This window comes from Rhea pennata, chromosome 1 (genome assembly GCF_028389875.1).
Source record: "Rhea pennata isolate bPtePen1 chromosome 1, bPtePen1.pri, whole genome shotgun sequence".
NCBI classification, from domain to species: domain Eukaryota; kingdom Metazoa; phylum Chordata; class Aves; order Rheiformes; family Rheidae; genus Rhea; species Rhea pennata.
Window position 1 is genome coordinate 85,103,463 of NC_084663.1, and position 21,923 is coordinate 85,125,385.

General features: G+C 39.8%; 1 protein-coding gene across 1 annotated transcript in view; it reads right to left on the bottom strand.

Annotated features, from left to right (window-relative positions):
- Nucleotides 1-639: 639 nt before the first annotated feature.
- The window catches only part of LOC134150097 (ovostatin-like), a 35,548-nt gene continuing 14,264 nt past the window's right edge, over nucleotides 640-21,923 (bottom strand). The window contains 20 exon segments of the mRNA XM_062593641.1: nucleotides 640-692; nucleotides 1,647-1,749; nucleotides 3,175-3,246; nucleotides 5,815-5,905; nucleotides 6,190-6,314; nucleotides 6,438-6,653; nucleotides 7,134-7,354; nucleotides 8,243-8,408; nucleotides 9,678-9,752; nucleotides 12,133-12,289; nucleotides 13,173-13,254; nucleotides 13,558-13,734; nucleotides 14,674-14,757; nucleotides 15,053-15,104; nucleotides 15,764-15,885; nucleotides 17,212-17,338; nucleotides 17,958-18,186; nucleotides 18,962-19,028; nucleotides 20,282-20,417; nucleotides 21,025-21,195. Coding sequence (XP_062449625.1) covers nucleotides 640-692; nucleotides 1,647-1,749; nucleotides 3,175-3,246; nucleotides 5,815-5,905; nucleotides 6,190-6,314; nucleotides 6,438-6,653; nucleotides 7,134-7,354; nucleotides 8,243-8,408; nucleotides 9,678-9,752; nucleotides 12,133-12,289; nucleotides 13,173-13,254; nucleotides 13,558-13,734; nucleotides 14,674-14,757; nucleotides 15,053-15,104; nucleotides 15,764-15,885; nucleotides 17,212-17,338; nucleotides 17,958-18,186; nucleotides 18,962-19,028; nucleotides 20,282-20,417; nucleotides 21,025-21,195 — 2,526 coding nt within the window.

The window sequence follows — 21,923 nt, forward strand, 5'->3', positions numbered from 1 at the left end:
AAAAATAGCAACATGAGATGTTGATCTGGAGAGAAGCTCTCTTTCTAAAGAGAGGCCAACATTATGTAAAATTACATAAAAGTTTTCTTCCTATGACTAGAAGTCTCACATCTTTAAACAGTGCTTTCCAAGATCAATCACTGAAAAGGGAGAATATCAAAGTCATGTGTCTGAACTTTCCCATCAAGATAAATGAAAAGACCCCCCAAAATTTAAATCTACTGAAGAAACAGCAGCAGCAACAGTTTTTTTCTCCTAATCCTAGATTTCTTAAGACAAATCTGTTGCCAGAAATACATATTCCAATGATTTACTCTTACAGAAATCTCTCACTGAAATATACATCAGGAGTTTCCAAAGCAATAGATGATTATGGTTAGCAATTGCACAGTGTCTCCCTTGTTAGGGAAAGTACTTTATTTGAAAATTCTGATCCGCACAGACCCCAAGTTCTTTTGAAGCGTGGGCTAGAATGGGTCATTCTGATCTACAGCAATTTGGGATTTACTTATTCTTCATTATTCTATGTGCTTTTCGTTGCTCTCCCAAAAAACAATCATTTCTCTAACCCTTTTGCTCTTTCACTAATGCATGCCTGTTACTTTCTGACCTATCACCTCTTCTAACATGTATCTGATATCAGTTGGAAGGCTGGGAGCAGGGTGTTTTGTATTCTGCAAGAGCATATTCATCTAGAAAGAAAAAAAGAAAGATGACATTTATAAGAGAGTGAGAAGTCATTCTGACCCCAGTCCATATGCCAGTCCATAACGTGATTAACACATTACGCTGAACCATTAAATATCTGATAGATTTTGCTGTAATCTTCCAGGTGTCAAGGCACCCAATTCCAGGGCTGCAAAGTCAGTGCCCAATGCACTCCTCTGGCAGTGTTTGGCAGGACACATCACTATTGTTACCATACCGGATGTGTACCAGGTGGCAGAATGAGCACTCCAGAGAGAATTATCTGGATACTGCTGTTAATCTGCTAAAAGGCAGCTACCAAAGATTATATTAAGCCTGAGAAAAGCATGTGGGAACTTGAGGCACAGTTTTGATAGCATAACTACTACAATTGAATAATGTTTTGTGCCTTTGTAGTTCCTTGAGGCCAGATCTAGAAAAAGGCTCAGGCACTTAATATTCTAGTTAGATGTTTAAACTGCTTGTGAATTCAGTAGGACTGTAATTCCCACTTAAATATTTAAATTCTACTGTGCAGCAGTTCCTTGGCCACAGCCTACATTACTGGCAATGTAAAACAAATACATAAGACAGGCCAGAACGTTTGTATGGAACCACACTTATTTCTGTAGGTTTGTAAGAAAGTGCTCTTGCCCTATTGCTTTCTGATCTGCTTTATGTTAAAGTGAAGGAAAAAATGAAAAGATGTAGGAGAGAAACTCTCTACGCCTTTGCAATTCTTTTACAGTCCTGTAACCAGTAAGGACTGGTTGAAAGTATTAGAATCACTAGCTTGCTGTCTACTCACCTCTCCCGAGAAACAAAGGCAGCAAATGCAGAAATGAGAGGGGAAGCTTGCACAGAAACAGCAGGGAAAAATCTACTGTCTTCATCTTGCAAATGATGAGATCAGCAGTTTGATTTCATAGGTTTTTCTCAGGCCTACTGAGGTCACCCACCTGTTTCGTAGTAGTCATAAATATGTACATAGGCAGCTTTGATATCTGACACAGGCAGGCTTTTCTCCATGCTGAAGGAGAAACTGATTTCCTTTTGGAAGACCTGGAAATGGAAGGACAAGAAAATGCATCAGACCTTTTGTATCTACTTCTAAATTTAAGATTGAGCAGATACATTTCAAGGTCAGAGCGGGTGACAAAGTACCATTCTCCTCTACAGCTTGTATACTTCTTGTCAAACCAGATAGATGCTTAAAATCTGTTGATAAATACATTTTGTTGCTAAGTTTGTATGTCCTTTTGTTTCTTCCTCTTCCTATGTTCACTGCCAAATATTCCAAACATGCCTTGATTACTGCTGCTTTCAACATATAAGCAATCATCTTGTCACTGCAGTGCTGTCAGCCCCTTTCCTTGTGCTTTTCTAGCTCAAACCTCCTTCGGCACCTCTCTGAACTTCCTCGCTACTTTCCTCTCTCGCATTACATTGTATTTAAGATCCATAACCTCCCCCATGGTTCTGTTCCTCATTCTGCACTCTTGCAGCCAAAATTCCCAAACCTTTCTCCTTTAACTGTCTCCTTTAACGGCTTTTCCCCTGCATACCTGGGACTCTGCCCCTGCCCTTGTCTCTTTTTGTCACAGAATCACAGAAAAAAATCACAAAAACATTGTCCGTGTTTTTGTCTTACTGATCTCTTTATAGGAGTGGAGCAGAGGACAGGAATGCTGGAGAACATTCTCCATCACTGATGCCCCTATTAGGTGAACCTGGGGAAGATCTTTCATGTCTCTATATGAGACATCATCTACAGCTTCTCTCTCTCTTTGAATGTGGAATACTTAACTCTAATCTTCCTTGCCAGGCTTTTGGAGACTAATTGACAAAAATTACTGCTAAAGAGGTAGATATCATTACAATTTATTTTTGTTTTCTCTCTCTTTCCCTCTGGGCATTTTAAGATCTCTTGTGTTTTAAGTGATTTTCATCTTTATTTACTCCCTTTATTAGTAAGTCTTTCATGTGGAAGGAGAATTCTCTTCCTACAGACGTCTCTGTAAAAGGGAAGAGATTATGTTGACTCTCTCTGTAAAACACTTTGAGATAACTGATGAAAAGCCTTACTTAAAGGCAAGCTCTGAACTTTCTGCAGCAGGGAATGCAACTTAGCTATGTCTGTGAAATGCTGTTTAATCATATAGTGTTCTTCATAAAAACTAATAATAAATATGTATCTTTTTTTCACAGTAGACTACAACTACTGTGTTTCTGTAGATATGTACTTTACTTATTTTAGTGTCATAGACGCAAGAATATGCCTAACAATACCTAGTTTTATATACTATGACTAGGTTAGGAGAACAAGCCATTTACTGACGATGGAATGAGTGCGGTATCTTTACTCATTACTGCATATTTAAGATATGCATATTGCTAATTTGCTATAGATGAAATTTCTTTTATTTTGGAGCCTGTTTTAAACTTCCAGTTTAATAAAATGAAGGACAACCCCCTTCCCAAATTTACCTTCTGCAGGTAGAAGAGGATGTGGTTGTTCTTGACATCTACCTTATCCACAATAGAATCATGGTATTGAAGCTTAAAATAAAGCAAATGATAGCAATTTTAATACAAGAGATATACCAAGTAAGTACAAATAACCATTCCTTAGCAAAGCATGTGTGAAGCAGTTTCCTTGCTCCTATTGTGCCACCATGACCTCTCGTGGACAAAATAAAAAACGTGGAAGGAATAGTTCTGTATTTTCATGAGATGACAAGTGCAAACCAATCACAATGAAAAAATAAACTATCATTATTAAAGTTTGGTGTGTGTGCATTTTTTTTATCAACTTAAAAGTGATGATATTTCAGGGAGAATTTATGATTACATGATCAATTCTGTAGCTTAAACTGACTCACTTTTTGTGAGTTGTATATTTAAAAATATTTTTAAAGGTTTTATTAAATCTATATGAGAAAAATTATTTTACTATGAAAATACATAAAAATAAAATGTTCCAAAAATTAAATAACAGCTGCATTTTTTCCGGGTGTATATATACGCCAAATAGCATAATATCTCAATGCAAAAATCTTCTAAAGAAAAATTATGAATGTTATATGGTTCTAACCAAAAAAGAAATTCAAACCTGAGTGATCAATTAGTATAAATGCTGTGAGCAGACTCTACAATTAATTGTATTCTTCCAGACCAAATCTCTTTTTATATACTTGAAGATAAGGCTCATGGCTTGTAGGTAATACATCTGTTGTAGAGCCTGAATTGCACTGGGAACTGAAACAAGACAATTATCAAAGCTCTTCCTAGCATTATCATCACCATGACTGAATTTCTGGCTAGTAATTGAAGAACAATATCCACTTTTTCTGTGTTTCTTAAACTGTGCTGAACATATATTAGGACAAACACATGCTTAGATGACTAGATAGGAATGAATAATCATCTCAAAGGAATGAGAAGGCAAAAGGCCCGTATTAAGCAACTGAACAATACCATAAGTATTTCCTACACAGATTTAGTTGGATTATGAAATTAAAGGCTCATTTGCAAGAACACAACATAGTATAGAGGACAAATGACAAGCAGAGGAGCCCAAGTAACCTAATCAGAGCAAACAGAGCTGACCTAGGTTCTCCCAGTGCCCTCACACAAGGGCGATGATCTCTGTTTTCTGGGTGTGAGCCCTACCAGATGAATCAACAGGAGAGGAACTCTGGATCACCTTACAGACTGAGGGAAGATGCTCCCTGCAAGGGTATGGGACACATTACAGGATGCAGGGAACAGCATCTTGCAAGACTTGCTGTGGGATGTTAAGGGGAAGAACCACAGGTGGGAAAGGGAAGGCTCAAGGTAGATTGAGGAGGAACAAGCATACGAAAATAGAGATAAAATGGGATACTTAGAAGGAAAATGGGATTAAATGGGCTGGTTTTGTGTAATTAAGTTGCTGATTACTACTCTTTTCTGGCCATGCCCTGCACCTGGTCAGTGCAATCTGTCTAGTTTTCCTATTGAACTCCATTTCTAATCAACCTCCTTGGTGAGGGGTCACCCTGTTCTATGCGAATGTATGTTTTTGGATGTCTAAGTGCCAGCCACTGAAGAAGGCACCATAAATACCAAAGTACAGCCATAGTATGTGAGTGTGTATTTCAGTTCACTAGCAGTTCACTAGCATATACCAAGCTGAACTATTTGACAAGTGAGTTAAATGGCTTTGCAGCCAGATATTAAAATGAGCCTAAGTCTGGGCTGCATACTGGAGAGATCAGAGGGTCTGAGAGTTGGCTACTGGAGGGGTCAGGATGTCCAAGCCAGCCACTGGAGAGGCGGTAAGGCCTGAGGATGAGTATTGGGAAAGCCATAGGTCTGGACCAATTAAAATATAGGCTAATTTGCATACACGTGTGTGTGTGTGTGTGTGTGTGTGTGTGTGTGTGTGTGTGTGTGTATGAAGCAACTGGGAGCTAATGGGGAGACTTCAGAGTCTAAGACCAGTTATTGGAAGAATCCATAGTGTATATGTACACATATAAGAGGGTCAGAGTACTAACAAACAGAGTGGGGCTATGGGCCTCAAGGGCCTGTGTGTCCAGGTGCTGTGGAGAACAGAGATCCAGGGGTGAGATACTGGATACATTGAGTGTCTATGACCAGCTACTGAAGGGATTAATAATATATGTATTAATAGCTGTGTATATATTTTCCTCTAATGGTCTTTCATCCTGATCAGCCAGGAAGAGGAACAGGATAAGGTCGTTTGCACTATTTGTATTTATGTGAATGCTATTTCTTCTGTCTCTGTTGATCTATGTGGCTGGATGTGAACCTATGCATATATATGTGTTGTGCACATGTGTGCCTATTGGGAATACGTACTCAGCCTCGCTGCTGGCTGGACATGGGGACATGAAGTCATGGCAGCCTCATCTCTACTGGGCTACTGGCTTTGGCAGCTCCTAACAGATACATCTTCAACAGATAAATAGCTACCAGTCTGAAATACAGAGTATATAGCAGAAGACTGTGCCCAGTGGATTTTGCAGAATTCTTGTAAGGCTACAATTTATTAATCAGACACATTTTTATCAACTTCCTATGTTTTCAAGATGGACCAATTACTTTGCTCCTATCCTTTACCTTTTTCAGGGAAGATATGATGGGAACAAAACCTGAGAGCATCTTCACATCAATAATGGCCATATTGGAGACATTGCGACTTCCTGTGTAACTGAAAAGAGAAAAGTCCAGATAATGGACTACAATCAGAGAAGAGACCAGTGAATGACATTTTCAGCTTCCACCCACAGACAACTCAGATAATCTCTATACAGGATGGTTCTGGTGTCCCACTTGCTTACAAGTGTGTGAAATTTATCAATGAAGGATGAGAGTTCTTCAAGATATGATGCTGCTTGTCTTCCTCCAGCTGCAGAGTAGCAGTTAACTGCCTGTATCCTCCCATAGATGATTTACCCAGCTGAGCATGCAAGGAGGTGGTCAATAAGAAGTTACCTGGCAGAGAGAACAAGGTCAAACTTCAGTGGGAAGCTGCTTGTGCAGGTTACATTGGCTGGTTGTACAGAGAGAGAAAATCCTGCAACTTTTTGGGGTAGATGGACGTTGTATCTCAGAGTTGTCTAAAAGAGATAGGAAGTATTAGACAGTCGCAGACCTACGGATTGTTATGTTTTTGGCATTAGCTACAGAGAGGAAGTCTGCTGATTCCTTGGCAAGGTGATGCTGAGTTTCAGTTTGTTTACCTGCAGATAGACACAGCCAGTGCCATTCACTTCCACACTGTAATTCCCTGGGATAGTTGGCAAAGAAGTCTGCTGCAGTAAGAAGCGGTTCTTGTCATTCACCTGGAAAATCTTACTTGGGAACTGCATGAAGCTGACTTTGATTGTGTTAAGACTTTTCTTAGAGAAGGTGAGGTGCTCATACTGAGCCAAAGCTTGCAGAGCAACAACAGTGTCCTGAAAAAAACAATGTAATCCCTAATTAGAGAGTTATCCAATTGTGAGATGGTGCATGAGATTAGCACAGTTCTTATTTCCCCAGCACTTTATCGGTACCCCTAAATGGAGGAGAATTTTGAAGAGAGCTGAGGAGACTAGCTGCAGGTTCTGAGGCAATGGACTTAAATTATCTCAGAACACCTTTGTGATTGCTGTCCACTGCTAATTTGATACATAAACTCAAGAAAATTCTCATATCCTAAAACTGAAAAATATGAGAAGCTGTTTACAAAGAGCATGATGTACCCTAACAAGGAGACTTCTGCAAGCATCATTTATCAGGCATTATTCAAAAAAATGTATTATCAGGAACAAGTATAATAATATTGAGATCCAACCTGCAAGTCACAACTGCAAATTGTTCCAAGAAGGTTTTTATTTTATTTTATTATTTTTTTTTTTTTTTTGGTTTCGTTTTTTACCATCCCCAATTGTTACCTGGCTGGAGGAGAAACCACCATAGGGATTCTGTTGTTTGACAAGCCAGTGCACAATGCGAGAAGTGTACGATAACTCTTCTGGAGAGAGTTTGGTTTTGTGGAGCAGAGCCAGCAGCACATAGCTGGTCATTTCAATCTCAGCAGAAGGGGCACGGGAATAGAAGGCAGGGAAATGTTCTGCTGGTGGCTTATTTTCTCTCTCCCAGTGAACTGAACCATCTGAAAATAGAAAGGTAGGGTGTAAAGACCATGAAAAGATGACTTGTTGGCTAATTCACTACAGTATCCTTTGGGAGATACTGTTCTCTGTCTTCCCTTACCCAGAAGGTTTTACAGCTTTTAGTGTGCTGCACTTGATAGGTTTTTAGTTCAAGAAAGAAAAAGAGGAAGGGATGCAAACGGTATTAACAAAGTAGAGTTGTGTAAGTCAAAGGAGGGTTGAAAGTACAGCAGAGGGATGCTAAAATGGTCAGGGGGCTAGAGCACATACTGTTCAAAGAGAGGCTGAAGTATCTGGATTTGTTAAGCCTGTAGAAAAGAAGGCTAATAGAGAACTGAGTCACAGCCAGCACTACCCAGATGGAAGTTGCAGAAAAGGGAGTCAGACCCTTCTCCACAGTGCATAGAGAAAAGACAAGAGGCAACACACACAAGCTGCCATAGAAGAAACTCCAGTTGGACAGAAGGAAAAAAAAGCCTTTCCCAGGAGAGTGGTGGAGCACTGGAACAAGTGCTCACTGAGGGAGTGGAATCTCCATCCCTCCAGATTTTCAAAACTTCACTGGACAAGCCCTGGGCAAGCTGATTGAGCATTGAAGTTGGCCTGAATTTGAGCAGGTGGCTGGACTAGAGACTTCCAGAAATCCTTCCTGCCTTTCCTGACTCTAAGAATATCAGGCCACAGTTCAACCTTTGGTGAGGCCAAAAGATACAGACAGAGAAGTTCATAGAGATCAAATCAGTTTAAGGAGAAATTCTGTAGTATAGAAAACAAGGAATGGGAAGAGAACAGCATGAATGAGAATACTGACCTTCAGAATAATTTACGCTATACAACAAGCCATTCTATGAGTTATATTGCATGTATCGTGGACGTATATCACTTACCAACTTTGATAGCTGTTTTGTCAAGCTTGTCAAGAAAGAATTGTTGTCTTTTCTCTTTGTCAGCTAAGCCATATGCATAGGCAAGAAGGGCCTGGGTATAAGTGTTGTGAATCCCTTTGTTAAATGCAGTCTCCAAACAGTTTCTGCCATTCTGTACCACAGGATGCTAGTAATGCAAAATATAGTAGTGTTGTCAGGTTTGTGTCTCAGCTTCTCCTTGTGTCTCAGCCTTCCATCACTGTTTAATCTGATATCATTGACACTTCATGCTAAAAATATACACAATACATTGTATATTTAAGGGCCTGCACTTTATGTCCCTTGTAAAAAATGGCCATGCAGCAATTCTGCCTCCTTTCTTTATTTATTTAGAGGCATCATGGCCAGACTAATATAGTACTGGTTCTGGATAAACTTTATGCAGATGAATCCTCTGCTGTAAAATGGAGATCATTTATACAGAGTTATGTAAGGTGTATTGAGACCTCAAAATGAAATGGGCCTTCTCAGATGGATATTATTACTCATTTCTCAGTGTAGCTATCAAGATAGCTTTTCAGCCCTTTTAGCCTCAGAGACTATCTGTGAACTCCAGTTCAACTCAGACAGCAGCAGCAGACTACTAACACAGTCGCTATATGCAAACTAACTTACAGATGTGGCACCAGGTTTTGGAGCTTCATATGGAGATAATGTGAAATAAACCCATGTTACTGAAGCAATATTTGATCCTGCACAATGTTTTTATTTTGCCTACTTACTTCTTACACCTTGTACTTATCATGATTCCCCACAGTACAGTATGTGAGGGTTTGCAAAACTCTATGTGCTTAGAACACATTTGTCAGGTTGGGAACAATTTGTACCTTCTTCCCATTTTACAGAGAAACAAAGAGTCAAGTCATAGTCAAGCCATGGTCTCAAGGAAATACAGAAAGTATATTGCAGAGAACAGAATTTAACTCTAATTCCACAACTCCTAGCAAGTGTTCCAAGCAGCAGCTCATCTTTCCCTTCCATTATTAAGAATGGCATAGGGAAATGGATACACAATTTGGATCTATATGCATAGAGATCTATACACATAATTGCAGACTGGACTCTAGATGGAATGGGCAAAGTCAATCTAGATTTTATATCAACATAAAATAATATTGTTTAACAAAACTGGATTGCTCAGGGGACCTAAGATTTTTCACTTTCGTATGAATTCATAGGAACTGGATATATAACTAGTCTGTTACATACATCAAATGTTCATGTCAACTACAGGGTTCTGAAAAGAGATTTCTTGAGATGACCATGCAGGGGCTTGGTATTCTAGAATCAATATTTATGGCACTGTTAAGGAGTACGGATATGATAACTATCAGCTATGCACCGTTTGACATGTGCTTGACCAGACTAATATAGCAGAACAGCATCAAATACCTACTGCAGCAGGGTGTCCAGCCTCCAGCAAGGCTGCCATGACCTAGGCTGTGAGTGCGTATTCACCTTCTTTTCCACCCTAAAGAAAATATAAGTGAAGAACAAGTTAGTACAGCTGTCCTAGAATGAAACAAAATATGAATGCATTCATAATCAAATCCAGACAGACTACAGACCAAAGGCAGTGTGAACAAGAACAAGACAGATCAAGCTCACTTGGGATAAAGCCAAAATTATTTCATGCACTTACGTGTGTGTGATAGAGCACACTATACCCTATGGCTGAACACTGCACTGATGGAAAATGAAACCTCAGACTACTGACTAAGGAAGTCCTACTTGTTTCTATCTCATCATCAACAGGAGACATAAGAATTATGCCATTCTTGTATGGGAGAGATATGAGAAAAATAGTATTAGGTTATATAATAGAAAGCTCATCTGCTCACACACAAAGGAGCACAGAAGAACAATAGAAGGTAGAGGAACTTGAATAATAACCTGACCATTTACTCACAAGCCTGCCACAGAAGAGCAATTAATCCATGAAGTCCTCATCTCCACAAACCCAAAGGAGTATACAGGCACAATGACAGACAGGGAATCTCAAATAACCCAATCAGAGAAATTAATCCTTGCCCCAGTTCTTCCAGGGCTGTGCAGGGGAACCACTGGCCCAATGGTCCAGGTATGAAATGTAATGGATCACTCAATGGGAATGGCTTTCTGGGTCACCTCACAGACTGAGGAGTTACTGCCTATTAGATACGGGGCACATTATGGGGTTCAGGGAAAGAGCATTTTGGAGTCATGCAAGACATTATGGGATGTTTGAAGGAGGAACCAAAGACAAGGAAAGGGACGGATCAAAGTGGTTTGGTGAGGAACAAACATGCGAAAGTAGAAGGATAAGGGTATGAAAAGAACTGGTAGTGTGTAAATAAGGCTGGTAAGTACACTAGTGTCCTTAGTCATTGCAGTCTGTCTTATCTTCTTATTAAATTCCATTTCTAACTATTTGTTTGGGTGAAGGGCTCTCTATTCTGTGTGCATGTGTGCATGTGGAGATTTAAGTGCTAGCAACTGGAGGCATATCCTCGGTCACAGGGGCTTATGAGTCTGTGTTTCCACTAACTGGAGAGACCAGAGTGAGTGAAATTAAATACCAGCAACTGGATGTGGACTACGGGTCACAGCGACCTGTGTCTATGGTGCCAACAACTGGAATAAGTGAAGGCCTGAGTTTCAGTATTTGTCATAGGGCCATGGGTCATAAGATCCATATATCTGTGATATCAGCAACTGGAGTGAGTGAGGGTCTGCATCTCAGCCTGCAGTCACTAGCAAATATCAAGCCAGACTAGCTGGAGAGTAAGTTATATGGCTTGGGAGCCAGGTATGTGTGTATATCTGTAGAAATGAGACCAGTGGGACCACAGGGATCCTGGCTAATTGTTAGCGAGACTGTAGGGTCTGGGAGTCAACTGAAAGACCCATTTGTGTGCCTATATATGCATGTTTGTGAGTCTCTGGGCATGAAGCACCTGGGGATAGCTCAGATACAGGTACAGCTACTGAATATACTGTGTATCTAATCTGAGTTATTATAGACATCTACAGTAAGAGAACGTGTTGGTATGTGGGTGCTGGGGTGTGGGGAAGTTGGTGAGTGCGTACAGGGGTCCATACCAGCACCTGGAATGGGGCTATGGGCCTTGGGGATTCACATACCAGTTTCCAGTTACTGGGGAGACTGTGGATCCATGGGTCAGCTACTGGATGGACCACATGTCCAGGACCAACTACTGGGGAATCCAGTGTGTGTGTTCATCCGTCTGTATGTCTGTGCATGTCTATGTGAGTGAGTGAGTGGAGGAGTTCATACTAGCAACTGTAGTGGGGTGATGCGTCTCAGGGCTTCTATGCCCAGGTTCCAGCAACTGGGAAACTGAGGATCTAAGGGCATTTGCTAGGAAGGTTGAGTGTTGAAGCCCAGCTACTGGAGGATATACAGTGTACATACATATATATGTGTGTGTGTGTGTGTGTGTGTGTATATATATATATATATACATATATATATATATATATATATATTTTTTTTTCCCCCACTAAGAGACCTTCATCCTGATCAGCCAGAGAGAGGAACAGGATGAGGCAATTGGTGCTGTTTGTGTTTGTCTGAGTGCTGAGTGCTTCTGTCTGTGTTGAGACATATGGCTGGTGTGTGTATGTCTAGATGTGAATTGTCTATGTCTGTTAGTGTTCATGCCTATTGGGAATATATGTTAGTTTCGCTGCTGGTTGGACTTTGGGGCATCTCTTTCAGGCTGCTGGATTTGGCAGGCCCCTAACATGACAGAGTAAGGGTGCGGTGATACAGTTACGACTAGCAGAAATGACCCAACTCTACCCCAGTGGCAGGACTGGAAGTATGGGAACATACTGAGCTCAGTTACCTTCAAAGCATGGTTGAAATGGGACTCAGCATTTTCAAAGCAACCATCAGACTTCTGCTTGCTTGCCAGCCAGATCAAAGTTTGAGACTGGACGATGTTGTCAATGTAAATGTAGCGTTTGGCTTGTGCAAATGACTTGTATACAAAGGCAGTGAGCCTGAAGGTCAACCATAAACAAAAAGGAGACAAGGTGTTAACATGATTATGAAGGCTTGTCAGCAACTGGACACACATAGCGAATGACATAGAATGAAGTCTATAATATTTCAGACAAAATAAATAAGTTTCCTTATTTTAAATAACAGGGTAGTGAAAATTCTGACATTAAAAACTGAGCTGAGACTTTTCGATTACTATACTGAAGCCATTCCTCCAGCATATTACTAAAGTATAGTTATGGCTTGATGATAAATAGAAATTTATAATCTTAATTAGTAGAGTTATGAAATAATTTAGATGGGAAGAGACTTCCAGAGGTCTCCAGTCCAGCCACCTGCTCAAATTCAGGCCAACTTCAATGCTCAATCAGCTTGCCCAGGGCTTGTCCAGTGAAGTTTTGAAAATCTGGAAGGATGGAGATTCCACTCCCTCAGTGAGCACTTGTTCCAGTGCTCCACCACTCTCCTGGGAAAGGCTTTTTTTTCCTTCTGTCCAACTGGAGTTTCTTCTATGGCAGCTTGTGTGTGTTGCCTCTTGTCTTTTCTCTATGCACTGTGGAGAAGGGTCTGACTCCCTTTTCTGCAACTTCCATCTGGGTAGTGCTGGCTGTGACTCAGTTCTCTATTAGCCTTCTTTTCTACAGGCTTAACAAATCCAGATACTTCAGCCTCTCTTTGAACAGTATGTGCTCTAGCCCCCTGACCATTTTTTCGTATTTCTGTTGCTCTCTCTCTCCAGTTTGTTAATCTCTTGTACTAAGAGATCCAAATTAACTTAGCTGTGACCATTTAGCCTATTAAAAATAAGAATACTTAATGCTTTGGTCATGTTTCAAAGTCTGTTTCCCCAGTTCAGGATCCTTAGGAAGTGTCATCACTCACCATACATTCCCTTCCCTATCTCTTCTCCCAAATGAGCTGTAGGATCCATCTCGGTGTTTATATGACAATTGTTTTTGGTACCCTGAAAACAGATGAAAGGAGACATTTTCTAATCACAGTAAATGCCTAGCTATGTTGTTTGTTCAACTGAAACAGTAAGACTTTGGGACTCCAGATTAAGTAATAGAAGTCTTGTAAATGATACCAGCTATTACGAATACTTGCTGCTTTTGCTCCTGGAAGTACCAAATGCTTCTTTAAGATGTTGTCATTCTCAACTCTGATCTAGTAAATATGGTGCTAGAATTCGGAGATGAGTTTTCTCAATCTAGAGTTCAGCATGCACAATGACAAAATTAGATGGGAGAATCTGAAAGGCTCTCACCTCTGTACAAATATTCAGTTCCCTTGGCTCTGATCTCTTCAGTCAGCTGCCCGGTTTTATTCAGGTAATCCAGGGCATAGATGTTGGGTGTGAACAAAGCCATGTTCTGTTCTCCACAGCCATAAGGCATATGGAGCAGATTCTCCATGTTCCTCAGGGCGGTGCCCAAAATGTCCCCTGGAGAATGAAAGACATAAGGAGCTGGAAGAGGACTGCAGTTCAAAAATATCTTTTAATATATGGCATTATACATTCCTTCAAATTACTAGACTATGAACTCATGGGTAATGACTGATAGAGAATCACAGCAAAGCCACAGCCAAGAAGAAATGCTGAAAACACCCCATTTTGATTTGGAAATAGTAGCTACATGAGAAAACAGGAATGGGTTCTAAGAAATAGCTGTTTACCTTTAAAGGGACATCCTCTGGCTTTTGAGCATGCATCGCATTCAGTATGAACATGTGAGAATGGGATTTAGGAACATTTTGCTGATAGACTACAGAGGCTGCATTTCATGATGTCACCACACTTCACACAGACCCAAGCATGCAATTTTTTTTTTAATCTGAGTTCAGAACCTCATAAACTTTGCACTGAGTAGAACTGCCGGTTTTACTGATAACTTTAAGATTAGTAGAGCTGATTGGAACCTATAAGTCTTATTCTATAGGAACTTAAAAGTTTATAAATATTTTTCATTATACAAAAGCATAAACTTGAAATTTTGCGATCAATAAAATCCTGAAGTTTTGTTTCCAAGAAATCAAAATAATATTTTTTTCAAAGTCTGCTTTATCTCACCTTTCATCTGAATTAACTATTTTAATATACTGAACATTATATAGTAATGCAGTGTAAACAAATGTGATGTAAATTGAAATATTTTGACTGCATTGTGCAGACTATGGCAGACTATGGCAGACTATTGAGCAACTCTTGCCTTTCTTTGCTGTTTTATAAGGTAGGAAATATTTTCTGTAACAACAGAATGACAACAGGATGAAGTATCTCCTCAGCTTTGCATTAGTTTTGCACATTTATGCATGGTGGTACTGGTTGCAGCACAAAGGAAAAATCATTTCATTTCATTTTCAGGCTAAGTATGAAACATACCAATGACAGAAAAATAAGCTCTGGCTGATCCCTGCACCACGTTTGCTGGCAGCTTGAGAGCCACTGGTTCATAAACTCTTTTACCTGATGATAAAATGTAACAATAAAAATGATTAAAAACATCTTTTTCTCAGAAGTGTGCAGTTTACAAGCCTTATTACAGTGACTGCTACAATCCAGAGGCTGGGTGAGGAAACTGTAGAGACTTGCTCAGTGAATCAAAGCTATCTTTGAAAATTCTGAGCTGTAGTCCAGTACCTTAATCCAGAGATCATCCCTCCTCACCAGAAAGGATCTCTGGTTTTGTAGGACAAAACCTACAAGATATAGTGAAGTAGTTCAACTCACTCACTGGAATAAATGAATGATCCTGCCTTACCTTTTGTGCAAATGAGGGAGCTCTGAGTCAATTCTTTTTTAATACCTTCAGGCTGTTTGATTGCAGGGAAGTGGTCCGGGAAAGGAAGAAAATTGTAGAACACCACCATTAAACCAGGAACAATTTAACAATGTAAAATTCTACATGTATGTGGGTATTTAGACAGTGTATCTTGTATACACAGTCCCGCTCTATCTTTGGTGGAGTATCTCTTGATATGAGGCTTCTCTCTTTTTTACATAACAGCCTGTCCAGAGCACCTTCTTTCTTAGAAAGTAGTTATAAGAAAAGCTGCAGAGTCAGTTCCAATCTCCAAGAGAGCCGGCAGGAAAAATGTTGGAGGGCTCTCTATCCAACTAATCTTCTGTAGCTGCTGCTTTATTGTGCTAAAGATCTTTCATATTCGCCCTTCTTCTTCATATTCTTCCTCCTCCCCCAAATATTACTAGAGTCACAGGTTAAAGGTGCATATAGGTAAGGAATGGATGCTCTTGGAGGAGAACATAGTGACAGGACATAGTGACAGGAGGGTTGTAGATGCATTGACTATTGTAAATTCCACTCTGAGTTACATGTGGAAAAGTTAATTATATATAACTCCGCCAGTGTCACCAATCTTGCCTCTTCCCAACAGCTAACTGTATCTAACTCACAGCTATAGAAACTGCAGTTTCCTGGAAGCAGAAAGTATATACAGATTTTCTACCATACCTCAACCAGCAGGGTTTGAATCAGGGTGTCACTGTGAATTGTTTCCTCTTCTGGGAATGTGCTGTTTCCAACAGCTTTGGCATTCAGTTTGGCCTCAGCAGTAATTGTGAACTTCACCTCACCTGGAAACCCATCCCCCAGCCCAAGAAAGGAAATTCATTTTCAGTTTGACCTCAGCAATAATTGTGAATTTCGCCTCACCTGGAAATTTCCTACTTCCCCTCCTCAAGAAAGAAAATTTACCTTTAATGTCTAAAGTTACCCCTATTTTTAGCACCTCCTTCTAGGCTGATGAACTGTTGAGAAATGTATTCCCTCCCAATGCAGCTCAAGAGGAACAAATTTAATTAAGGCTCCAGATCTGTGCATTAGCAGCAAGGAGTGGTTGCCTGGAGCCCTGGTACTGGAATGAAATCAGGATCCTGCCCAAACAACTGACAGTACTCATTAACAATTTCCACCTCTTCTCAGCCTTGTGCCCAATTCTCTCTGGCCTAGGGCAGCATTCGAATACTTAGAGCTCTACTGCCTCTTTCCTGCATAAATGGTTTATTAATTCAGAGACAACTTAGAGAGCATCAACAGGAGCAGCTTGATAGGTACTGCTCGCTTCACCCCTGCAATCACTGCATGCTGGAAATCAAAAGGAATTTTTTTAACTGGAACAAAATGTGATATTATAAAAGTTATTAAGGAGAGACAGCAGCTTGCTTTTTTTCAGCCTTGCAGCACTATTCTTTTTGTATATCATTTTTCATCTCAGTATAACTTTACTGTTTTATCAATGAGTTTGGAAGAAATTAGTCATACTAATATACTTCCTTTGGGGTTTTAGGAGGAACTTTTTTTAAAAAAGGCCCATCTGTGGCTCATTTTAAAAAGAATTTTTGCAAATTAAAAGTGATTTTTTTTATACTTTGACTTCTGCGGGTCATACACATTGAAACATGTAAGTGCTTTTTTAAAAGATAATGTTGACTTGCAGGCAGTGTAAATCAACATGGCTGTAAAATCAGAGAGAAGTAATACCACCTTATCCCTCTGAAAATCCAGCTCAAAATTACTAGTGATTTTTATTGTTACTGAATATGATCGGTTAGGTGTAAAGTTGTCAAAGGCTAGAAGCTGGTAATCAGAATGCTCGTGCTCTGCAGAGGAGTGGCAAGTTCCACATATGAACAAGAGGAGGCATCATGAACAGAAAGAGTATAGGCACAGAAATTCTTACAGTATTTTATATATAACGAGACAAAAATTATAAGAGATAAAACATCAGTTCACATCCCCTTCAGTGCACATAAAGGAAATTTAGCAGAGGTCCAATGGTAAGTTTGAGGAGCAGTTAATGGAGCTGCCTGTGGATTACTGATGTTTCATTGAAGACTGGGAATGGCAAAGGCAGAAAGATAAGAAAAGGATATATCAGGGTGACAAAAAGACAAGCTTACCAAGTCTGTGGGGTCTAACAGCCCAGATATAGGTTTTTCTTTCATTAGCACACACCCTTGCTGTATTTTCCTCTGGTGAAATGACTTCTGCCTTGTAGTCACTAGACTCTGCCAGTATAGCACTGATCTGAAAAACAAGAGAGAAGAGAAAGAATACGAAGAGGTAGACTGCTCCTAAAGTCAGGCTGCAGGACCAAAGGAGACTGTTTCTCACTGGAGAAGCTATTTTTCATCTGATTCTGTGGGATGGTACCAGAAAAGGAGAGGTCATTTTTTCTGAGGAAACAGCAAACCAGTCTATTTTCTGTCCGCTGCCTAATGTCAGTGGCTGTTTTTGACAAAAACAGTTCGAGAGTATCTGTGCTCATGTTAGCAGTCAAATCTTCATATGATTTACTGCTACATACTGCACACTCAGTGTGTATTTTGTTTCGCACAGCACATTACCAGTACCCTGTGTTCAAGTCCGTCCTTCAAGAACACGAGGAAGAACTGAATTAGCTAGGAAACAGGTGCAGGCTCTCATCTTCTGTGGACCAGCCACAGTGATCATCAGCCACACCTTCCTAATATTATGGCACAAGGACAGGTCCTGGGACAGAAGGGGAGAAAGGAATGTGTCAAGCTACAGGATTTTAAAACACTAATTTCTGCATTTCTGATACATTATGCAAGAATCAGGAACTATGCTATGAACTCTGTAAAACAGACAAACTATAAGGAAAGTAAAGAAGGACTTCATGTACCTGAAAGCATTTGTCAAGGTAGTTGAAGATATTGGCTATTAAATTAAACTTTTCCCCTCGAATTACAGAGTAGGGCAAAGTGAGATCAACAAAGAATGGTTGGAATGCTGTCAGCGAAACAGTTGAGGATATACCAAACCCAGCATCATCCTGCAAGCAGAAAGCACTGGCTTTCCATTCAGTGATGGTGTCAGGCATGGTGAAAAAAGCATTGGCCTCTCCATTGGAACTAAGGAAAATAAGAAAAGCAGCATGAGAAATTAGCTTCACCATTTTCAAGACAGATATAGAATAGGCTCTCTAGTTGAGCTAGTGCATCTGTTTTCACCCCGGTTTCTGCAAGATATCTTTCCATATTTAAAAAAGCTATTATAAAGCTGGAAATAAAGATGAGGATTTATGCTAGTGAACTAACCATAAAAAGCACTTGGAAAAGTATTGGGATTTTTAATTTAGAAAAATAATAGATGCTATTTGTTTAAAAGAAATGCAAAACAATATTGTAAAGTTTGGTAAAAAGAAAAAGAAAAAGTCTAGCTGACAGATTAGAACCAATAGATTTGGATTAACTTTCTAGAACAGCCAAAGGATGCATAGTTAAGATGGAGATATTCTCTTTGGAGATGATATAATGGAAAGAAAAACAAAATTAATTTTCTATATTTTCTGCTGCTGAAATTTAAAAATATGATGAAGAATCAAATGTTTTGCTCCTGCTATCTCCTAACCAGATTATGTTATTATATTCTTAGCCCTTATTCTTTCTCCTTATCAGGAGAGTGGGAGACAGAACACAGACCAGGTTAGATTTACTGTACAGGTAGGTTTAACTCTGTGTAAAAGGCTAGGATTTCAACTCTCATTGAGCAAGATGGATAAAGAAGATTCAGATCTACAAAGCAGCCATATGTTCCATAGCTCTTTCCTCACTTTCATTTCATCAGCAATCATTAACTCAAAAATTCACAAAAGAGGTAGGAAGAAGTGAAAGTGAAAATACTCACTCAGTGTGAACCAGATCCCAAATCCAGGTCTCAGGGAAGATTTTCCGAACACTGTTAACAGGGCCACCTGTGTATGATTAAAGTCTAATATCAGAGAGGTCAGACTAGCAGTAATTAGTGAAATGAGACCTGAACTGCCATCAGACATGCCCAATACAATATACGAACACAAATTATCCCATTTGAATGACTGCTTTTTTTTTTTTTTTTTTTTTTTTATATTAGAAGCTTTTAACATCCAATTAGGATGGCATGTTCCCTCTCCTCTACCACTAGCTCTCTGCTGTTTATAAACAGGCAACAGGGCCCAAAATTGTCACCAAAGTATACACTATTTTAAAGGCCTTCTCAATAATTTAGTCATTCTTACCCTGTACAGCATTGAAAACTAGTGCTGAATATACAGCCTATTGGAAAACGGTTTTGGTTCAGATAGTCAAAATACAGGGATTAGATTGCGAACCTAGATCTTTTTTCCAGTTTTGCCATGGACTTGCTTGTGATGTCAAAAATAGCATGGAGATACCTCAGATTTCCTAGTCACAATACCAAAATAATAATACTTCCTTATTTTGTTGGACTAAAATGACAGAATCGCAAAATCATAGAAGAATTTAGATTGGAAGGGATCTCTGGAGGTCTCTAGTCCAAGCTCCTCAAAGCAGGACAAACTTCAAAAATTAGATCATGTTGTACAGGGTTTTGTCCAGCTGAGTTTTGAAAACCTGCATTGATAGGGACTCCAAAACCTCTCAGAGAACCAGTGCAACATATCTCTCACGAGGAAGAACTTTTTCTTCATGTTGAATAGCAATTTGTCTTGTGGCAACCTACAATTGTTACTTCTGGCCTTTTATTGTGCAACTCTGATTTGTAGAAAAATAATCATCTTTTTTACCTATCTATGAAGTATTTTGGAAGCTTTGTGCTAAGTATGCTAAGTGCCCTATGAATTCTTACAACAGGATTTTCCGTTATTTTTCTTCATTGGCATTTCCTTTTAACTGTTTAATTGAATTGTGAGCTGATGAAAGATTCTGCCATGAAAATCTCTGAAAAAAACTAATATCGGTTTATGGAATAACTAGAGTCTCATCTTTTTCTGTCTTTCTATATGCACCCTGAAGAGAGAGAATTGAGTCTTCAGTTCTGCAAGGACTGCCAGCAAGAGATTACTTGAAGAAAACTGTGACACAGAGACCTATTCCCAAAGAAATGCCACATGATAACTGTTCTTTTATACAGAAAACAGTATTGAAGAGCAGGCAGACTGGGATTGGAAACATGGCATGAAACTCTTTTTACCTATCCCAGAGCCACCGCCACCAACACTGCTGAAATCAATCTTAGGCATATCTTCAGCATAAACACAGTCATCTTCCAGATCTGATCTGTCTGCTTGGCACAGAACTGGCTTCCGTAGCACGGAGTTGGTGAAAACTTTTAGGCCCATATCCTGAATATGAAGGAATCAATTAATCATGTCATTCAGTGCACATATTAGCTACCAGGGTATACCACTTCCTGCATCTAGGTTAACACACCTCCTTTCTCTCTCCTCCATCCTCCCGCCATCCTGCCTTTTCAACCCTGAATGTCACAAACTACTCTTCCTTTCCTACCTCTGGCTCCTTCCCAAGAAGCAGTAGTACCTACTGTTCTGTGAAAAGCATGTTAGGTCTTTGCAACTTGACAAAGGGAGTCATGGAGACATGGAACAAATGAGATTGGAGGGAAGTGCATCCGGAAACAAACTGTCTGCCCCATGGATTCAGACCTTCATTAAGAATGCCTGAAGTCCTGAGCCACGGTCATGGTCCTGTTTAGGAAATGTCTACTGAAGCATGGGCAGGATACCACTGAATATATCTAACAGTGATTTTCAGTCTCTCTGAGAAAAAAGGTGGAAGTAAGAAGGCAGAAACTGAATGGTTTCTTATTCAGTTTCTGGGAATAGCTCCTTGCTCTTGGAAGTAAGAACCACCACCTGAGCAAGTTTAATGCTAAGGCTCATGAATTCATCTGAAATATCTCCCACTTAAGGAACCATACAGAGCATATACCCTGAAAATCCTGTAGACATCACCATCATGGCTAACATTCACAGGTTTATAATACAAGCCATCAAAAAAGGTGGTTTTGATTGGGGTACACTGCTCTGGCTTGTCATCTTCCAGGTTGAACCCATTGTAGTAATAGCCATACAAATCGCTCCCACGAAGCCAGTAGTACCCCTGGAAGATGAGAATGACTCATGTTATGACAAGGAAAGGTCCCACGTAGGTGCAAAATATTGCTTCGTCAAAGCACTTGAGTAGCTGTGAGCCATCTCCAAGACAGAGTGATAAAATATAAAGGCTCTATTATACCATGAAAAACTGTACTGTTCCAGTATGGCTGCAGGTTGATAAAAGGAGAAAGAAAATTTTGTTAAAACCATCAAAGAGATTGAGATTACAGTGCAATCTTCTCTGAAGCATCCATATCGTGCAGCATATACCCACTCTCCTACTTTAAGAGCAAACTGCCTCTCTTAAAGCCTGGCACTAGCAGTGCCTCTGCTTATCATTTCTCAGAAACACAGGGCTCTTCCTTTTATTAATCAAGTGCTTGTTTCTTCCTGTGCTCCTTTCTCACTTAGAATTTAAACTCATAATGGCCCCTGAGCAATCCCATAGCCTATACTGGGTTTGCACAGTGATGCCTATTCAGAGATGAACAGGCAATTTTACTGGTTATGCATGAGAAAGACTGGTCTCTGCCCCCCTTTTCCTGAGCTGTAATGACTCTGTGGGGTGAACTTGACTAATAAGTAAAAAGATATACTGCTGAGGTATGCAGGGATGAGACTGGACTCTGGCAAGGCTCCAGCTTATTCCCATAGCATTTGGTTTGGCCCAAGGCCTATTTGAGTCAGACAATGTGATTTTGTCATAATCACTATTCAGAGAAGATCTATATA